The 21,736-nt window shown below is 32.1% G+C and overlaps 4 protein-coding genes across 4 annotated transcripts; 1 reads left to right on the forward strand and 3 right to left on the reverse strand.

Annotated features, from left to right (window-relative positions):
• LOC11436420 (uncharacterized) lies at positions 1–2,307 on the reverse strand. The gene has a single exon (XM_003623608.4). The coding sequence runs from the start codon at positions 1,222–1,224 to the stop codon at positions 277–279; it is 948 nt and encodes a 315-aa protein (XP_003623656.2). The 5' UTR covers positions 1,225–2,307; the 3' UTR covers positions 1–276.
• Positions 2,308–5,179: 2,872 nt separating this feature from the next.
• LOC11435848 (rRNA-processing protein fcf2) lies at positions 5,180–5,961 on the reverse strand. Its single transcript, XM_039827972.1, has 3 exons — positions 5,816–5,961; positions 5,337–5,429; positions 5,180–5,253 (listed from the first exon to the last, which is right to left on the reverse strand). The coding sequence occupies exons 1-3, from the start codon at positions 5,934–5,936 to the stop codon at positions 5,180–5,182; spliced, it is 288 nt and encodes a 95-aa protein (XP_039683906.1). The 5' UTR covers positions 5,937–5,961.
• Positions 5,962–8,182: 2,221 nt separating this feature from the next.
• LOC11433632 (RING finger and transmembrane domain-containing protein 2) lies at positions 8,183–13,316 on the forward strand. The gene is made up of 8 exons (XM_003623610.4): positions 8,183–9,037; positions 9,171–9,247; positions 9,355–9,523; positions 10,058–10,146; positions 10,333–10,497; positions 11,169–11,246; positions 11,946–12,049; positions 12,780–13,316. Exons 1-8 carry the CDS (start codon positions 8,545–8,547, stop codon positions 12,883–12,885), a joined length of 1,281 nt encoding a protein of 426 aa, XP_003623658.1. The 5' UTR covers positions 8,183–8,544; the 3' UTR covers positions 12,886–13,316.
• An 899-nt stretch (positions 13,317–14,215) lies between these two features.
• LOC11430067 (uncharacterized) lies at positions 14,216–17,366 on the reverse strand. Its single transcript, XM_003623611.4, has 6 exons — positions 16,985–17,366; positions 16,507–16,680; positions 16,233–16,352; positions 15,899–16,072; positions 15,235–15,405; positions 14,216–14,792 (listed from the first exon to the last, which is right to left on the reverse strand). The coding sequence occupies exons 1-6, from the start codon at positions 17,216–17,218 to the stop codon at positions 14,448–14,450; spliced, it is 1,218 nt and encodes a 405-aa protein (XP_003623659.1). The 5' UTR covers positions 17,219–17,366; the 3' UTR covers positions 14,216–14,447.
• Between the last annotated feature and the right edge of the window lie 4,370 nt (positions 17,367–21,736).

Raw genomic sequence — 21,736 nt, forward strand, 5'->3', positions numbered from 1 at the left:
TGAAAACAAAAAGTAAAAACAAGTTAAATAACCTCATGAAGTAGATGCTAAAGTTTTTTTTATTCACACTCAGTGGAACTAGACCAAAATTCATGGCATAATAATCAACACTTTTGACTCCTAAATTAACACCACAATGAATCATGAAACAAAACAAAAACATTACTGATGTACACAAAAGAAAAAGGTGTAATTAGAAGAATTTCTGATTACAGTAAATTAACTTGAATATGAGTGGAACAACTGCACCTAAAGATTGTGCAAAAAAATGTAGTGTCAAGGTGCATATTCATGTTCAAGTGTTGGTTGTGTTCTTGTAACTGTTGCAGCAGGTGCTTTTGTTTCTCCAACAGAAGCCATTTGAAGAGTTTCTCCTGAATCTGCAGCCCTCTCCATACCTTGCATTTTCTTCTTCTGTTTGTATTTGTTTATACACAAAACTAGAAATGATAATAAAACCAACAATAACAGTCCTCCAACAACAGAACCAACAATAATCCACACCTTTTTACTACTCTTCTTCTCACCTTTTCCATGATTATGCGGTGTCGGAGAAACTGGTCCAGGTGCACCATTGGACTTAACCACTATAGAAAAATGACCTTGTTGTGAAGTAGAACATGTGTTACCTCCTTTTACATTGCTGAAATTGGAAGAACCTTGCAAATCAAACCAAACACATTTTGCAACTGTTCCATGAGGTACTGATTTAACATCTTGGAACTTGACCAAAATGTTGTCACCAGAAGCATTTACATCAAGTTCTGATAAATTTGTAGCTGACAAATTTGCAGCATCATAAGCTAATAGTCCCAAAACCGGTGCCAAGTAAGTGTAATTAGGCAAAGGATAATACTTGTTTGACAATTTACCTAGATTTTGATACACAAAAACCAATCTTTCAACATAAGGACTCACAATGAGTCCATTGGGAATTTCAAACTCATTGTACATGTCAAACCCTTTTCTCCTTAAACTTCCACTCCTTAATCTTAATGCTGCAACCTTAACTCCAGTTAAATTTGAAGGAAGTTGAGTTGCATTGTAAACGGTACCTGTTTTCGGATTCGCCAAAGCCTTGTAAGCATATTGTTGGAGAATTGCATCCAAAGCCTTTGCTTCTTTATTTGAAGAAGATTGAGCCATAACATGAGGAAGTGATTCAAAGCATAGAAAAGCAAGAAGCAAAACAAGCATCATTGTGCTTGGATAAGGAAACTTCATGAATAATTTAGCTCAGCTCAATGTGACTCTGTGTCTATTTGATATTCACCTTGTACTCAAAACTATAACTCCAATGCAATATTATAGCATATATACCATCAACGAATACTTGACAACAAGATTGTAACTGAAGGAAATGCAATAAATTTCTTCAAAAGGGGTCTTTAAAGATTGAAACTTGAAGGCACGTTTTGCTTTGTTAAAGAAAAATATTCACTTGGGGGGTATTAGTATTAAAGCAGCTTTGAAGATTTCAACCGTTGCAAAATGCTAATCTTTTCTCTCAAGAATCCTTGCAAAAAGCAACAAGGCCAAATAGGTAAAAACTCACTCAATATACTTGATAAGCTTCTTCTGGTTCTAGTGTTCTACCCTCTCTCTCTCTCTCTCTCTCTCTCTCAATAAAACAACAATTTTGAGAACAAAAAAACCTGAAGAAACTGAAAATCAATGTTGTAGATCAAAATGAGATTCTGAGAAGCAGATCCATGACCCTTTTAGATTTCCTTTGATATTCACCAAGAGACAAGGTAAATAAAGATAATTATTACCTTAAAAAAACTGTCTTTATTTGAGGGTTTCACAACAGCTGTCACCTATGTACTTGAACTGAAAAAACACAAACAAAGAAACACAACAGCTTCAAACTTTGAGTGTCTCATCCAACAAAACAAGAAAGTTTCTTGGTTTGTGTATGCCAATAATCTTCAAGAAAATCATCACTGCTTGTAGCTTAGAGCAAACAACTCCTATTGCAAAAAGCTAGTGGACAATGACATGTCCAAGTTGATTTCTATTTTTTTTCTTTATGGTTTGAACAGTGAATGAATGTGAATGAGTTTATAGTGGAAGAGAAAAATAAGCTATTTTTGTGTAAAATGCAAGCTGGTTTTTGTGACTTTTTGAGGAAAGAGTGAGTGAGAGAGAAAAGAGAACAAGTAGAGAGATAAGTTGTGAGTTTTAGAGCTTTAGATGGACATTGGGGGGGCTCACCAACCAAACAAACCAGCAAAGAAATAGTGATGAATGATAATAAAAGACAGAAAGGCCATGTGAGAAAATAAAGATCAATGGGAAACAGAAGGAAAGTGTTTATGATTCTTAATATTAAATGTTTTGCCAACTTAAGTTGATAAGCCTCGTATACTTATACGATACTTTATACAATATAGATACAATATGATACCAGTGCATTAATATGGGAAAATTCTAAAATTCAAGATACGATATGGTTGAGATACTTTAATAAAAACTTAAATTTAAATTATAAATTAAAATTTAAAATATAAACTAAAACGCAAAGGCAAAAGAATAGGTGAAAAACCTAGGTCAAATAGACATTAACAAATACAACAATAAGGCAGAACAATGAAACCGTCTTCACACGACGATCAACAATAGTATCATTTTCAAAACAACAAAAAAGAGACAATAAATAGTGGACAACAATAGAAATAGAAATATAAATAATATTGATGATAAAGAAAGTGATAAAAAAGATAACATCATTAGTTAGTCAATTACATATATCCCAAAAATAATATAAAACATCATGTATTTCACGCGTAACGGTTTTCCTCCGCCTATCCCTCGTGTATCCCCGATGTATCTGAAAAGTATTGATCAATTTTTTTTATTTTTTTTTAAAATAAAATTTAATCTTCGGATACTCTTCTTATACGTATCGAGTCGTATTAGACAGGTATCAGTACTGTACGTGATACGTATCGAATACCAGTATGTCATCTATTTTGAAGTATGTGTTCTTTAGAAGATACCGATGATAAAAAAAAAATGACTCATCATATTTTCAAGGATGTCGATTCAACTACAACGGTTAATGTTAAGATTTTGTTGGTCGAGACATCGTAAATATTTTATGAATCTTAAGTTTGTTTTGATGTGACAAGTTTCAAATATCAACTCATTGTAATAAAATAAAAAATCAAAATTTAGTTTTAAAGTTTTGATGTTATGGAAAATGATTTTAACTTTGTTTTAGGGAGAAAAAATGATTTTAAAGTAATTGTGGAAAATAGTACTAATATGCAAGTACATTAAAATGCCTTTTAGGTGTACTACCTTACATAAAATAACGTGTATATACCGACGAAACAAATGGTTAAATATGTTCGAATTCCCTACAAATATGCAAGCTTCTGATATTAATCCCTACTTTGATTGCATACATTTTTTGGTCCCCCATGTTTTTACCAAGCACCAAACTGAACTATCAACTATGGCTCCTTGGAAGGAAGAGGTGACCCTTGTTTACTAGAAAATGAGAAATGATATTTGTATAACTACTATGTGACAACTTTCTTTCTCATACTCACATTATATTCTTACTATCTCTCTTTCTTTTTCTCTCTCCATTGTTTTTGACCAATGAAAAGAGAGAAAAGGAAGGTTGTCAAATAGATTGTACCAAATAATTGTACAAATATCATTGCTCCTAGAAAATATACGGTCTAAGAAATTGAAATGTCCCAAGCACGCGCTTAAGAAAGTAATGATATTTGTAGAGATGACAATTTTTATGATAACCTTCTTTTTTCTCAAAGAAAAAGGAAAAGATAGATGATAAAAACATCATGTGAGTATAAGAGATAAAATTGTTTACAAGTTGTCGCAAAATAATTGTATAAATATCATTTCTATTATAAACACAATTTTAAAGAGTTGAGATTTATTGACACTTGCTAAAGTAACTTATACTAATAAATTACTCCATTTGTCCTAAATTATAAGACGTTTTGAGCATTTCACACGTATTAAGAAATATAATTAATTTTGTATCGAAAAAAATATTGAGTTTTTTTTTAAGGTAAAGATATTGTGTGTTGTTTTACAAATTGTCTTTAATAAATTGTGTGAAAAAGATAAATTAAAGAATTGAAGAAGAGAAAGTAATAAATGGTATGATACTAATTTTTTTGAAAGATGAAAAATCAAGGGTTAATTAAGTAAATGGTCCCTATAAATATTCATAATTTTCTTTTTAGCCCCTACAAAATAAAATCACATTTTTTAGTTCCTATAAAATTTTCCATCAGCATTTTTAGTCCCTGTAAAAAATTTCCATCAACATTTTTGATCCCTAAAATGCTTAAGGAAAATGTCACCGAGACTAAAAAGTGTGATTTTATTTTGTAGGGACTAAAAACAAAACTGCAAATATTTATAGAGACTAAAAACTTAATTAACCCAAAAATCAATATTGATATCTAAGCACAATTTTTTTTTAGTAATGTACACGTTAATTTTACTACAAATTTGTCTTAGTATATGTGAAAAGTGTGAAAGTGTTCGTAAAAAAAGATGGAGGGAGTATATTAAATGGATTAAAACGAAAACAAAAGTACATTACAAAATCTAAATTAAAAAAAAAGTCTTGGTTCGATTGGTGAACTTTGGAGTCTAAATAGTTCTAGAATGATATCAAGGTTGACTTCATGAAAGTCATCACTGAATACTAATTGGAGCATCCATGAGGGAGCTAATAGTTTGTTTATTTTACTTTTTCATAAAAAGATGAATCCATAGGAGATTGAATGAATGGATTTTGACTGATATAATTCACCATTGTGTGCATGTACAAAGTGCTATCAAATGAATTTCCATAATACAAAAAATAAGACTCAACATTGACCACAAACGTACAAAATATAACAACATTCTTTAGTTATTTTACATGAACTCTGTAATTGTAACCTGTTTCATAGCATTAATTTATTGGCATGTGAACAAAATTCATATATAGGTGTGTGAAACTCAGTACTTCCTCCTTTCTTTTGCGCGTTTACGAGTACTCTTACGATAATACTACACTCTAATGGGAATTTTCAACATTGATTCACTCAAATGAAGGCTAGCTAGAATAAGCACATACAAAATGGATGCATTGCATGCTCTTTTAAACTTAACCAGGCAAATATGTTTTCCAATGCCTATCTTACCTGTAAGCTGAAAGGTTTTGATCAGAAAGCAACTCATCTGCAATTGATTCTTTCCTACCATTGTTCCCACCTGATCATATTCAAATCACAACAAAAAGGTAAAAGATGTTGAACAGAAATCAAATTTTGATGGGACGCACAACAGCACCGAACTTGCCTGAAAGTAGTTTGGAAGAGCCTTTGATTTTGAACCACTCTTCTTGTAGTGCCGCTTTGGATCAATAGCATCCAAAGCCATGAGAGAAATTGCGTACACACAATAAAGTTAGTTAGCTTGGCATATATTGATGGATACATTGAAATCCATGTTAGCAAATGCTGTAAAAATATGTCTAAAATTATTTTAAAATGTATAGATATGAACCAATGAACTACGGTCTTAACATTTCTAATTACACTTTCAATGTACACATCCATCAGCATTGCAGTTTATTTCACAATGTAAAGAAAGTCTGACATCAATATTCTTATCAAACATATAAATTGAATTTATAGATCAGGGCTAATAATTATTTGTTGGGGCAAAAACTCAAGTGAGGTAGCCAAATCCACCGATCATTGAAAGCTTAATATCACCAGCAAGAAGAATGAGACCAATACTATGAGAAGAATAATTGTAAGGCAACATTAACCTATCCAAATAGTGGTACTTGGTGTGTTTGTTTGAGATGGATCACCTGTTGCCTTTGACAGAGATGGTATAGGCAACTGTGGTTGCCATGAGAGGCCAACCACTGGCTTTTTCTGTAGCATTCCTGAAACAAAATGAAATGCACATTGAAATTCCAAAACCAAATCCAAAATGATGTGAATCAAATAAACTTAAGGCCTGAGTGATTCTTTAGATGCAAGGAAAAAAAATACTAATAGTCATTCCAGAAAATTGGAGAATGAATTGGCTTATCTTAGAGTTAGAGTGAGTGAGAACAGGGAGAGAAAGATTTGAGTCGTTGAGCAGGTTGTTTGTAGAGTAATTCTGGAAACCGCCGTTCTCTCCCCAGGCTTCTTTTCCTTTCTCTATGCTTTTATTTCTTATTTATATTTTATTAATGCATATAGCAATTTTGTTATTCGTACACCACCGCCAAAGATAACTATTATAATTAAAATATTTTTATTTATTTACCCAAACATCTTTAAAAAGATTTATGGGAGTAGATAAGCCCATATAAATTCAAAATAAACCAATTCAAATGGAGTCTAGGTCATTTTAGTTTCTAAAATGTTTCAAAGTCATAATGTCTGTCAGTCTCCATTTAAAACAAGATAATGTGACCGTTAATTTGATATCTTTATGTCACAGTTTTACTTTCATCTTTATATTAATTTGGAGCAAAAGGGACTGGTACACGGTTTGAGTCATTATGTGATGAAAGTTTCATTATGTGATAAAACACAAGCAAATTTCATAATGGAAAACCTTATAAGCACTGTTATAGTTATTGTGTGTTCTTAGTACCTAATATTATACTTGCTTTGCAACTAATGTTTAATTTGACATCTTTATAGCAATCACAAATACACAATTCGAAAAACATATAAACCCAAATGCAAAACAAAATAACAGTGATGAATAAAAGACAATTTTCATAAAAAATTAAGTGTTCCTATTCAATTTAAAACGAAATTGAGTTCAAAATTTCTATCAATTAAAAAAAATCAGCAATTCAAACGTTGACTATATGATTTTGAAACGTTTCAGAAACTAAAAGGACTTATTTGGGACTTTTGAAACTTAAAGACCAACTTGGGAAAAACGAAAAAACTAAAAAGAACTTTTGGATGCATTTGACCAAAAAAAAAGATATTGGAATTAGACATGTGGCTAAAGCCACACATGCCCTATATTGCGTTCGCCCCTGTAATATAGGCAACTAGATTTGATCTTATATCGACTTCGATGTTTAGAAAATTAAACTAATAATTTTGAGCAATTGCTTAAAATCTCATTTCACATTATGAAGTCCTCAAATTAAATAAGTGTTCAAAATTATCTCTTTTTGACACCAAAAGTTGCATATAGTAAACTAGTTCGAAGAAGATTATCCCATAGTTGACCACTTATAAGTTATAGTGGTCAACTATGAGATAATCTTCTTGGAACTTCTAAGCTCTAAGAAGTCAGTTTGAATTAGTCTAAAGTCTAAACACATTCATTTGACTAGCCTAACTAGTACATGCATATAAAAAGTAAGATAAAAATATAAAATAGTGAAATTAGATTGTGTGTCTTTTACAATGTACAAGATAAGCATTTACATCAAATATATTCTTACCGACCAAAATGACGTGTCATACAACATCTAGCCTCGCTTGTATAGTTTTGCAGCTAGTGCATTGGTTTTCTATCGTTAAGGATTTCCCGGCGCCCCCATTTGGCTATCACCTTCCTCCTTCACGACATGATATGTTGAAAAGGTCCTAAATGCGCAAGCTTCCCACAAACGTGTTTCCTTACTCATAGCTATTTGTGGTTAATAACACTGTACATATGTATCATGAGTTTTAAGCCTCATTGTCTAGTTCTACCGAGATTTAACTGAGTCAGAGATCTTAAAAACCCACATACTCTGCCAATAGACTTAAGAAATAATTAACTTTTTCAATTCGGTTTTCTTAGCCTTCGCCTAACCTTCCGTCAACTAAGAGGAAAATTCACATAACTTTTAGTCACCTGTATGCTGATATCTGCCAACAAGTTAATTATTTAAGTTGTAAACATGAACAAAGGACGAAAATGGCGTGGCGTGGGTTATCAAATTTAAGGTTCATGAAGGATATGGAAGACAAAGACACATTTTGAATGGACTAAATGCCTATTAAAATTCGATAAAACTAAACTCAAACTCCAAACTTTATAACGACTAAAAACATATTTAACTTTTAATCTATTTTATGTGTATCGTATAGATGCATGTACATGTATCATGTATGTGTTCTTTAAAAAAAAAAAAAAATGTATCATGTATGTGATCGACACATACCTACATGAGATGAAAAATATGAATTGGGGGGATGAGAAAGCAAAGCAAGTATAGTATCCGAAATGGTTGCTTCTCTTTTGTTTCATCTCTTCTTTGTCACATAGCTCTCTCTTTTCCATTCTCTCTCTCCTCTCTCTCTCTCTCTCTCTCTGGCGCCATTCTCCCTCACAACACACCAGAGAGCGAGCGAGCGAGAATCACAACGAAAAATCACACAAACCATTTCACCAATTTCAACTCTTTCATTTTTTCTTCAATCAATTTTCACCCTTTTCAAACCCAAAACCCTAACCCCCTTTTCGTCAACGTCAACGCTTTTCCCCCAAATTTTCAATTTTTTTACATGATTTCGAATTAGGGTTTGGGATTTCACGTCAATGGAAGGGAACGGAGCATCATCTTCATCATCGAGAAGATATGGATTCCCGTCGGCTGCAAGCATAATTCAAGCACCGTTATCAGCGCTGTTGGAATATTCCGGTATTCTTCCGGCGAGGTCAAACCAGCAACATCAACCAATTCCCGATTCTGCCCCTAACGATGGTGAGGTTTCAATTAGGATCATTGGGTCTAACGAGCAAGATAATCATCGAGATGAACAGGGTAGTCCACTGGTGGTGAATGATGGTGGTGGTGCGGCTGCGATGACGAATTCCTCAGAACATGGCGATGTCGAGGGCGTTTTGAGGACGGGGAGTGGGAATGTTGATGCAGAATCAGGTGGTGGTGGTGGTGGTGGTGACGTTGGTGCTAATGGGAGAGATTCTTCTTATCAAAGATACGATATTCAACATGCTGCTAGGTGGATTGAACAAGTCTTGCCGTTTTCTTTGCTTCTTTTGGTGGTTTTCATTCGCCAACATTTGCAAGGTTCATTCTCAATGAAAACCAAACTATACAGATTGTTTATTGTACTTTTTTGTATTTAAAGATTGGATTTTTACCCTTTCTTGATTTGATTTGAAATAATCTGTTTAAAGTTTGGTGATCTTTGTGGTTGCAGGGTTTTTTGTTACCATTTGGATTGCTGCTGTGCTTTTTAAGTCAAATGACATTCTGCGGAAACAAACGGCTTTGAAGGTATGAGAGTTTGTGATTCTGTGTTCATTGTTTTTGAGATGTGAGAAAAAAGTGTTGTTAATGTGTATAAATATTGTGCTGTTTGTTGATGTATGTAAATATCGCAGGGAGAGAGGAAAATGCCAGTTTTGATTGGAATTTCGGTTGCGTTTACACTTCATGTGGTTAGTGTTTATTGGTGGTATCAGAATGATGATCTAATGTATCCGTTAGTCATGCTTCCTCCCAAGGAGATACCGCCTTTCTGGCATGCTATTTTCATCATCATGGTGAATGGTGTGTTTCTCCCTCCTAATATTACTGGCTATGTTTCTCATTGATTATACTTGTATGCTTGTCTTTTTGTTCTACTTATGGCAATCTTATGTTATTTAGTTTTTCTTTGCAACTAACCTGCTGCTGTTGAGTGTATTCAAGAGAAAAGGTTCAAATGTATCTTACTTTACTCTATTATGTAGGGGTTTGTACTTCCATTATGTTGCCATTGAAAAATATCTTCACGAGTGCTCAATTGATTCTTGTTTCTGAATGATTTTCTAATTTTTTTCCTATTAGTGGTAACAGATGTTTCACAGAATGGATAATTTATATTCTGTCCATCATTTACTAGTAGCATGGATTTTCCTTCATTTTAATTGCGTGTGTTATAATTTAAACAATTCATTCCAGCCATTTCCAGTGATCTCTTTTGACCTGTTAGCATGGAAACTCTTAGAGGCTGCCCAATATGAAATTATTTATTCTTTGTTTGAAATTCAATGGGCAGAGGATTAATTTCATTGGTTTACAAATTGTATTTTAAAATTTCAGATACTTTGGCGCGCCAGGCTGCAATGGTAGTCAAGTGTATATTGTTAATGTATTATAAGAACAGCAGAGGCCGCAATTATCGTAAGCAGGTGAGGTAATAAATTATGGAGCACTAGGGAAATTTAACCCAAGTGTTTGATGTTTTGGGAAAAGAAGAATATGCGAAGATGGCATTTTTCTTTCCTTTAAATTATATTATTACCAAGAGTTTTGGGTTCAGGATCTGTGGTTCTCTTTCACATTAAATTCTGATTGTACCTTCATTCATTAATCAGGGGCAAATGCTGACTTTAGTCGAATACCTTCTCTTACTTTACCGAGCCTTGTTGCCAGCACCAGTTTGGTATCGTTTCTTCCTGAACAAAGAATATGGAAGCCTCTTTTCATCACTGATGACAGGATTGTATCTAACATTTAAGCTCACATCTGTCGTTGAAAAGGTAAGTTATCCCCTCAATTTATGTTTTTATGTATGTAGCCATGTGTAGAGAGTATCCTTATAGCGTCTCTCATTCGCCTAAATAGAAACAAATATTTTCAAGTTGTGCATAATTCCATTATTTAGACATTTTCTTTTCCTTTATTTATTTGTTAAACTAAACAATGTGATACTAGTTCTGTTATCTTGCTTGTGGGATAGATCAAGCTGTAAATATATTATATTTGTAGAAACACGCCTCTTTGTTAAAACTGTTAATATCAGCTTCAGTAAAAAAGGATGGAAGTTACCTCTTTATTATATTGATGTAAACAAACCTCATTGATATTGAGTAGTTATAAATGAGTCTCTCAAAGGCTTCCCCCCCTCTTTTTGATTCATGGTTAGTACCAACAACTATTTTTAACATTTTTACTATTGGGCTTTGATGATTTATAAGAGTTTAAGTTTTTAAGTGAAGTTTGTGAGATCTTTTCTGGTTTGTTAACTGTTTTTACTTATTGTTTAATCATTTGTGTGGACGTGCTAATGATTAAAACTATGATGAAGTCATTTAGATAGGCTACAACGTAATGCCCTTAACTTTTTTTTTATTTACAATAAGAGTACTGTACATGTATAGCATGGGTTGGCATCTGGTGGTTCTTCTCTTAACTGTGTATTGGTTTTCAGGTGCAATCCTTCTTTGCTGCGGTGAAAGCATTGTCACGTAAAGAAGTGCACTATGGTGCTCATGCAACATCAGAGCAGGTACTTGGTGGCCATCATATGTGATCATTATTGATCTTGGTGTTGACCAATCAATTGTTAAATTTTCAGTGTTCATCCATTGTCTCTGCAAATTACTGTTTTTGTTGTTAAATGACAATTTGTTGATATTTGATCAGTTTGCTGACATGTTGTTTCATGTTTACTTTCCCAATTTTGTTTGTGGTCATCTATATTGTTACAGAGAGGTAGTTCAGTTAACTCCACTCAAGTATGTACAATGTACTCTTCTATAAACCCTAGTATTTTTTTGGCCAATCAATAACTTTTTTTTTGGTGAGCATTGGCTAATTAATAAATGGGTTTGTCTAACATGTGGAATATTGCACATGTTAAAGCAACAATTATTTATTAAAAAGTTATATCATTAATAAAAAATGCACAAGTTAATAGAATATAAAATTGACATAAAATGAACAATGTGAGAAATACCGGGCTTATCAATATGAGCAGGGAATGTTTTAATTTTGTTTAATCGATGTAGGATTGAGACAAACTTAAGTAAAAATTAATTAACACTAGGAATTGTTGATTGCTTTTAAAGTTTCACGGTCCAATTGATTATGAGATCTAATGTTTATGCACTTCTCATTCTTTCGGCTGTGTTATGAGCTTTTTAACCTGCTATGTGCATGTAAGGGAGCAGCAAGTTGTTCATGCAAGTAATTTATCTGATGACAGGTCATTGCAGCCGGTGATCTTTGTGCCATTTGTCAAGAGAAGATGCATGCCCCAATCTTACTTCGTTGTAAACACATTTTCTGTGAAGACTGTGTATCAGAATGGTGAGACTTGCTTTGCTGTTACTTTTTGCACTGGTCTGCTTTAGAATATAAAATTGACATTTACATTAGAGTTAAACTAGCAAGTACGGTGCTTATATAAGAAAATAGCAAGTACCAAATGGGTAGTTTACAAAATGTGAAAAATCAGATTAAAAAGGTATTTTAAAAAATCAATTTAATTGGTAAATATAAAAATACAGATTTTAAATAGATTTAATAGTTGTATTATTTAGATATTAATTAGACAAGTCACATGAGGTCAAAGTCCTGGAAACAACCTCTTGTGTAAAAATCAGGGCAAGGCTGTGTAATACACCAAAATGGTGGGGGACCCTTTCCCCAGACCCTGCGTATGCGGGAGCTTAAATGCACCGGGATGCCCTAAAAAGATATTAATTAAACGAATCAAGTGGAAATTAATATTGACTTGATTTGATTTGATTTGACATGTATGGCTGTGATGATGACACATGATTTCAGGATACGATGTGATTTAGAGATGCTAGAACCTAAGATTTAAATTTAATAATTTGGGGTAGATATGCTAAACTCCCACCTGATTACACCACTATTTTGATCATCTGGTCTACAAATGTGGTTATGGGTTGCTTTCTTAATTTTAGTATTGGGGTCAACATGTTTTGTAATTGTATTGCTTCATGTTTATTACTATATTTAATTTTTCTTCATATGTTTATTTGGGCTCCTGATTATCTATCTTATTTGCCAGGTTTGAGAGGGAAAGGACATGCCCATTGTGCAGGGCTTTGGTAAAACCTGCAGACCTCAGGTCATTTGGTGATGGCTCTACTAGTTTATTTTTCCAGTTATTCTGAAATCATATACACAAACCAGGAAGTTTTTTTCCTGCTTTGAAGCTTTACTTTTCAAAGCAGCAATCCTGATGGATATACATCAACACATGTAAAATTCACTAGAGTCATTTTGGAGACACTCTGAGAAGATGAATGCAGCTAAATAGAATTTAACTGGTCACCTGTTATTCATATAATGTACTTTTAAGAGGTGAAATGTATTATATGACCCTGTAAACTAGGAAGTTTATTGAATGTATAATTAAATGTGAATCTTCATTTCCAAGGAATGAAGGTCTTTCTCCCAACTGCTTTCTGTCATTTATTGTGAATCAAATTAGCAGTTAATTTTTTTTTTTTTTTTAATTTCTCTGCAATTGGTTGTTTAGACACAGAAGTGTTTGTTACACTGGCAGGATTTGGTTGATAATCTCACATTTCAGTAAAGTTAATAGATGTGTGATACTATTGTGTTATGGGAATTTCACGGGTGATTTTAGAGTGTCACGGAATTTAAAAGCAATATGGGATTTACAATATTTTGAAGTCTTGGTTTAGCTAGATTTAGATATATAAAAAGTCTTAACATGTGCCCTTAAGAGCACAAGTTAGCTTTTCCCTATAAAGAAACGGTCTGGAGTGTCGAGATATATTCTTAGGCTTAGATTTCCCATAAAAGCACAATCAACTTAACCATAAACTACTTCTCAACCTCCAAAAGTTGGATCAAAATGAATGTTAAAGGCAGTGTCCATTACAAGTAAGTAAAGATTTGTCATTAAATTCATGTGTGATTTGATGAATAATGTTAGAAACACACTTTAATCTAATCACTCACCGGTTGTTATAATAATACTATTTCTTAGAGATGGAAGGAAGGACGACAATTGTAAAGTATAAGGGGCTTGAAACTTTACAGTTTTAATATTCTAAAAGTATAGTTGAAATAAGTGTAAATGTAATGTAATGCTTGTCTTTCTTTTTTTCTCGATGAAGTGATGGATTGATTTGGAATTGGAATGAATGCTTTCTGAAGTAATTTACCCCACTTACCTGAGAAGGCTTATGATGTTCTGTCAATGTACAATTCTAGAGTTTTGAGGTGATTTATATAACTTCAATAATGCATTGTTTCATTCCTTTCATGGATCATTTTACACAAGCATACCACCTGACCCTGTTGACTGTTGTCATTTTTAATATTCAAGGGACAGATAGGATAAATTTTGATTTGATATTTGATGAAGGGTGTGCTAACTTTCGTATACTATAAATGAATAATACTCTTAAAATGCTAAAGAAAGCTATAATATTTGTAATTGTATCCAACAAAATTTGATCAACCAATACATTGAAAAAATGAAAAGAAATTTTCCAAACCAACTTCATAGTGACATTAAATTTACACACAAAACAAATGTTAGTTTTCATCAAATATTTCCACCCTCCTAATTCCTCATTCCTCACATTGCAGTCAGGTCTAATAAATAAACAAATATATGTTACAAATCATGCATACATACATCCCTTAAAACAAGAGAACCTCATCTAAGGCTATAACCCTATGAACAAAAAAAGGGTGATCATTTTGCTGCATGTTGAGGAGGTGACTCACTAGCAGGTGTCTCATTTTCTTCTGATGTACTCTTATCATCATCATCTTTTGCTGACCCCAGAACAACCTCGTCAGGCGATGTCGGTGATAATGAGTGTGGTGAAACAGATAGCAACCTGGTGACTCCATTGACATCCATAGGATATAGTTCCGTGACTTCTTCCATTCCCTCATCCAGATACACCACATCCTGCATTGTCAGCTGATGGTATTCCACAATTTCCCTCAGGAAACGGTTTTCTCTTGAATATGTCTCATTTTCATTAGCCAAACGAGCCTTCTCGGCTAGAAGTGTTTCAAGCTGATGTCGAATCTGAGAAAATCACAAATTCAGTATCAGAGTTAAATTTCAAATAGCGGTAGCAGCAGCAGCAGCAGTAGTAGTGTAGTAGTTATGCATGCATATACATGATGTTACTTCTATTTTATGCATAAAATACATCGATCCACCTTATAATTTGGCCTATTTGGATTGGTTTTATTTAAGTTTATTTATTGGCATGAACACTAGTGAGACTGTTTGAGGGAGTTTATGGCATGTTCTTAAACAATTTTCATCTTACTCTATAATTTCTCCATGATAGCTTATGAAAATAGCTTATAGTTTATACGAAAATAATTTGATGTTATTTTATCATTTGTAATTAGAAATAGCTTATGCATAAGCGCTTACTAAATTTTGTTTTGTCAATATGAGTGTTTTATTGGCTTCTAAACACAAAATTCACATAGGTAACCAACAAACAAATTATTACCAGATCATCATCTTCACGGTTATGTCCCTTGTCGCTGCCCTCTCGTTCCCTGAGTAATTTATTTTCTTCTTCAAGTTGAGCAGAACGCGCTTTAGCAAATGCTAAATCCGCTTTAACCGTTTTTAACTCACGAAGAAGTAACTTTGCTTTTGCAGCTGTTGCCATTGCCACCTGAAATCAAAGCAAAAGGAAATGGAGCTTGTTTTACATGAGAAACTCAAAACAGTTCATTCTAATAAAAAAACCATCATAAACCAATTTTCTGTTCGTTATTATAATCAGAAGCAAAAGTTTGAACTAGGATTCCTGCATCCAAATCAAGAAGAGTTTAACATTTGTACACTGGTATCATAAACACGTTTTGCATAGACATCTAATCATATTTCATTATCTTTTCACATCATCATATTATTTCTTAAAACCTCTTAAGAGTCTGTTACTATAGGTTTTTGCCGAAAATGAAGTCTTACATGTAGAATATGTATGTGCTATTTGCGGAATAAATTTAAATTAATCACATGATATGGAACTAAGAAAGGATTATACTAACTTAAATTCTATTAACAATTCCGAAATCATATACGATGTTCTATCATCTATGCCTTCACTACAAGAACTAGTGAGGCCGCAAACATTACACATGATTACACAGTTGGCACCTTACGTCGCGAGATGCCTTGAGTTGCGTTTCATGGCGAGAAGGAGACTGTGTCTGATCTGATTGCTGCCATGGATTCCTCATTTCTGAAGCTTGGTTTATATCTTCAGGGCCATTTCCTCTTCGCCTGATTTGATATCTGAGGTCTGCTGTCTTACTCTCCACCATTGTTTTGCCATCCTGAAGAAAAAACCAAAAGTAACATTGAACTAAATAATGTGATGTATGAATTAAATCATAAGATAATAATAATTTGATGTACACTGTCAAAACATGAAATTCAGAGAAACTCATCGACAATTATGTTATGTATTTGTTATTCTTACACAGACAGATTTACCTCAAAAGCCTTCTCAAAGGTGTCACCTAGCTGATTGAGGGAAGTAGTAATTGCATCCAAGCCCTTCCGAATCGAAGGATTGTCCATTCTTTTATTATAGTCAGAAGGTTGATATAATGGCTTGAATAACCATACCAAAGCAAAATCACACACAAATAAGTTGATTCCCATTCAACTAATAATGTAAATGACAAACATATATTTTGCAACATTATGTTATATCATACATATATCATATCCCTGCATTGCATTGAACACAATAAATTATAATCACCTGAGTTGAAAAAGGACTTGTAAAGGTATTAAATGAGTGTGATTTGAGTGTTTGAGGCATGGTTTCTTGTTGTTGTGGAGCTGGATTGTTTTCATCCAGCATTGATTTTGCTTTATGAGCCAAAACACCCCAAAAACCAGACTTAGAGTTGTCATTTCCATAAGCATCAAAACTCTGCATCATTGCATTCATTCAAGTCATTATATTCAATCTTTGATCTATCTATCCATCTATATGTCTGTCGGTCAGTCTCTCTGTCTATTCAAATATATGCTACAAATTTCTATATTATCTGAAATTTGTATATACAATCATCAACAAAATGCAATATGATTCAATAGTAAAATTGATTAATTTCATATTTTACCAAAAAAAATATATATATATATTAAAAAATGTCGATATGCTAAGTTTAACACCTGATATCAACGCATATAGATTCATATATGAAATAAATCAAGAGTTTCCATTGACATACCGTGGATCTATGATGGTCAGGATGAGAGGGGTCAAATGCAAAGGAAAGAGCGGGTTGACGACGAGCAGTAGAGGCTTTGATGGCTTGAGCGGCGAGGGAAGAAGAATGAGAAGAAGAGAGGGAACGTGAATAACTATTTTGTTGATCAGAATCTTTAGGATCATCCAATGATGAATGAAAATCTTCTTTGAATGTTGAAGCTCTTGATATGCCTTGTCTTCTTCTATACGCCATCTTTTCTTTTGCTTCCAAAACCTGATTGCCTTAGAGAGATAGAGAGAGAGAGATATCCCAAAAAAACAAGCAAAAGTGTCTGATTATCATTCAACTTCTACCTAACCAACTCTTTCCGTTTTTATCGTTTTTTAGGGGTCATGAAATGAAATATCAACCTTAAATATGTATAAAGTACATTAATTAAAAATGTAACTATATAAATAATAATATTGTTGCTTCTTTATGACAGATCATACACACGTACAAGCAAAGAGAGTTAGAGAAATACAATACATATAACTTTAATGAACTGTAACGATTTTGTATATAATATATGATCGATTTTTTTTTTTTTTTTAACAAAATATATAATCTAATTATTTTTTTTGAAGGATATGATCTAATTATTATAACATAAAAACATTTTAGTAAGAATTTAATTCATATACACTTTATACTATCCGATTATTAAAAATATTTAACTTTAATCATAACAAATTCTAAAGTCACATGCATCGACGTGTTTTATTGCTAGCGCAAAATATTTTACATTAACGGTGTATCAAAATTAAACTATTTTTGTCAATCTTTCAAAAAAGACTGGTTTATATACATAGCATTTCATGATAGTCACATTCACGCAGGGGTCACCTTTCTTTTTCTTTTCATAATTCAATTTACATCCTTTTTCTTTTCATAATTCCAGTTACATCATTATTTTTGTTGATGATGTTTATTGTAAAAGGTTGTGAATCCTTTTCTCCTTCTTTATCTATACAAGATAAGTATGAACCGACATTACTCTTCATAGTGTATTTGTAGTATATTGTTTCAATTTGATTTTATACATGTTTATAAACATGATTTGAGTTTATGGTGTCTTCATGTTTTAATATATTTAGGACTATATATCTAACTTTTTTTTTAATAAGTTATATTAGTTTCTAGGGTTTTTTAAAGGCAAAAACAAAGCCTTTGGTGACAACTCAACTTAAAAGACCCCAGCTAAGCAAAGCTGTTTCAATCACATATCGAATGAATTATTATTATATAAACACTTTTCCTTTCACTTATTGAGATCTATTCTTACTAATAAGTTTTTTTCCAAGAGAAACTTTGGAGATGCCTTTCCCATTAAATGAAGCAATTCTATGCCACCTTTTAAGAATGTAATTGTTTTGTTTAGCTTTTTGATTCACCTTAGAGAGTCCAAGACCAAAAAAAGACATTTTTTTAGTTGAGTTGAGTATATTTGTAACAGAAATCTCCATGATTTGGTTGGCCACAAAGTGTAAACATGTATATAACAATCTTAGTTTTCAAAGATTCTCTTTTATGAACCACTCAATTCACCATTTTTATTGGAATTTATGTTTTTTTGAATTTTTATTGTAAATTTTGAAATCTAAACAAACAATTTGTAAGAGATGCATTTATATAGATTTTATAAAAAGTAGATATATAGTTCTTTTAATTAAGTTAGTTCTAAATTTAGATAATTTTAATGATTATACCATCTTGAATATGCTAAACGAACCTAATGATAATCAATCCATTACAATGTTGAGTTCTTAATTTAATTTGAAACAAATAAGATCTAGTAGGCATGTATAGTGCATAATCTTGACGATGAGGCCAATCAATTATGAGAGGATTAGAATCATTTGGAGTTGGTCCAGTGGTTGGCTTGAGATCTTGAAGTTTGCTCCTACAGAGGTCTCAGGTTCGATTTCCTTTGGTGCCAATTTCGGTGGGCTAAGTCCATAGAGAGCTTGCTTTGGCTTTAAATGGACCCCCGCAAGTGGGTGGTGTGATTGATCCCCTCAGATTAGTCGATTCTTGAATCAGATACCGAGTTTTAAAAAAAAATAAAAATTATGAGAGGATTAGACAAACTATCAAGAATTACAATTTTTTTTTGTCAAGTAGGTAGCCTAGTGGCTACAAGAAGTGGAGTGTCCAGAGTTCGAACCCCAACCCCTGCATATAATATGCAATATTCCTACCAACTGAGTTAAGTTCACGGGGATAGCAAGAATTACAATCTATTTGATTTGATGTCGAGGTATGTAATTCTGAGAATTAGATAAAAGAGAAATGATATTTGTACAACTATTTTTGTACAACTTTTGTACAACCTTCTATCTCATACTCACATTATCTTCTTATTCTCTCTATTCCTTTTTCTCTCGCTATTGTTTTTGACCAATAAGAAGAGAACACAACAAAGTTGTCCCAAAAGTTGTAACAAAAGAGTTGTTCAAATATCACTTACTCTAGATAAAAACAAAAAAACATTATGAGGATTAGACTATGCATGATACAAATTGAGGTGTCTTGGACAAAACTATCCTATAATACTTTCTATCCTCTCGCACAGTAGTGAGGCTAGCATAATTTCAAATATAAAAAAGAAATAAAATATATTTTAAAAACTAATAAATATATTAAACTTAATGAATAAGTAAAATAAATTTACAATAATTCGACCAAACTCACAACATCCATGTTAATAACATAAAACGGCAAAGTACATATGCCTACCGAAAAGACTATATTCAAGCCATCGAAATACTCATGTTTTCGGATCTGCAATTTTGACGACGCAAAATTCTTTGATTGAATCTGCGCGTAATAAAAACTAATCTTTCAACTTGAATCAAATAAACACTGCATTAAGACGGAAAGTCAAAGACTCACCGCATAAAGACGAAAAATCAAAATAAGCAAAGTCGCGTGAGACGACAAAATCACAAAATCAAACGAAAGAGAATAAAAAATATATGAAAATCACTTATTTGACTAAAAGAGAAAGAAAAACAATTCAGAGTGTTAATTTCAAATCAAACTTGGCCCTAAATCACCCTTATTTGGTATATCAAGGACAAGAAAAGTTGTGACGCTAGGATTTGAAAAAAAGTGTAATAATTATTAATATATTTAATGAAACTACAACGAAGAAAATAAAAACTAACAATAGATATTTATGTAAATTTAGATCTATGAAGTTTAAAGAATTTCTTCTTCAAAAAACAAAAAGTTAAATTTATCCATAATTGATACCAAGCTAAATAGATTATCAATATTTTTTTAATATTATTTTTTTTAAACCAACAAAATTGTTTGAAGTAATCAAATAACATATTAACGGGGTAGTTACATATAAAATTATATTAATTATTCAAGATTTTTTTTCTTTTGGAGATAGGGTGCTACCCCATGGTTATGAAGCCCTTCGTCCATGCTAAACCCCTACTGTAAACTTCTAATTTACGATATATTTTTCTGTAAAAAAGAGTAAATTTTTTCAACATACAAATTTTGTGTAAAGTGTTTTTTTAACAAGGCACAGTTTATTCAAAATGAAAAAAAAATGCAAGGGTACGTACTCGATTATAGAGATGTATTCGTCAATCCTCTCTTTTAGGACATCTTTATGTCGTAGATTGGGTCAATATAATATGTGATATTATGTCGTAGATTGGCTATAATTTATATAACCGTTTTTCCCTCAAAAAAAATAAAAATTATATAACCATTTTGTTAAAAAATTTCGGGTAACCTTCTTATTTTTTCTTTTTATTTGTTAAAATCAATAGAGAGAAAGATGAAGAGTAAAAAGATGATGACAATACGATAAAGTTAGTTTAATTTTATAAATATTATTTCTTTTGAACAATTATAACTGGATGCCTCCTAAATGAAGCAAAGTTGCACTTGATAAAGAGATAGGATTAATCATAATAGCTCAACAAACAAAAGATTAATCCCCTTTAAAAAAATAATTATCCTAACTATAAAAAAATACAATTATTTATAAAATCTATTAATTTTTAGATAAGTTGACTTGAAATATCCTCTAAAAAAAGTAGAAAGATGATTTGATATTTTATAGGCTACATATCTCCCGTGGTCTTTTAAGTTAGATATTTGTAATTACAATTGATTTGATAGAGTATATTGATACAATACAAATTTGCTAAAATAAAAAATGATGAATCTCCGAACAAACCGGCAACATCCATGTTGATAGCATAAAACAGAAAAATACAAAAGTATACAACTATATTCAAGACTTCAGAATATCTATATCTCCGAATCTGCAATGTTGGCTACGTCAAAGTCATTTGATTGTATATGTGCTGGATCGAAGCTGATTTGACAATCTGAATCGAACAAACACTTGAACAAGATGAGAAAGACAAACAATATCGCACAAACACAACGGACAAAACATTATTTTAAGACAACGAAATCACATAAGAAAAAAAACTAAATAAATGTGAAAAACACTTATTTAATAAAAGGGAATGAGAAAAACGATTTAAAAGAGTCGTTTGGGGTTAAAGATTAATTGTAAACCACTCTTTTTAGTGAATGAAGAAAGTGAAACTAGAGTTTTAAATGACGACTCATAAAATAGAGTGTTCCACAAATAGTTGTTGAAAAAAACTTAAAAACTAATTTATTAGAAACATCTAACTTATTGGTAAAAAAAAAAAATCTAACTTAAAGACATCGCTAGAGGTATTTGTC

Source organism: Medicago truncatula, chromosome 7 (genome assembly GCF_003473485.1).
Source record: "Medicago truncatula cultivar Jemalong A17 chromosome 7, MtrunA17r5.0-ANR, whole genome shotgun sequence".
Taxonomy (NCBI): Eukaryota; Viridiplantae; Streptophyta; class Magnoliopsida; order Fabales; family Fabaceae; genus Medicago; species Medicago truncatula.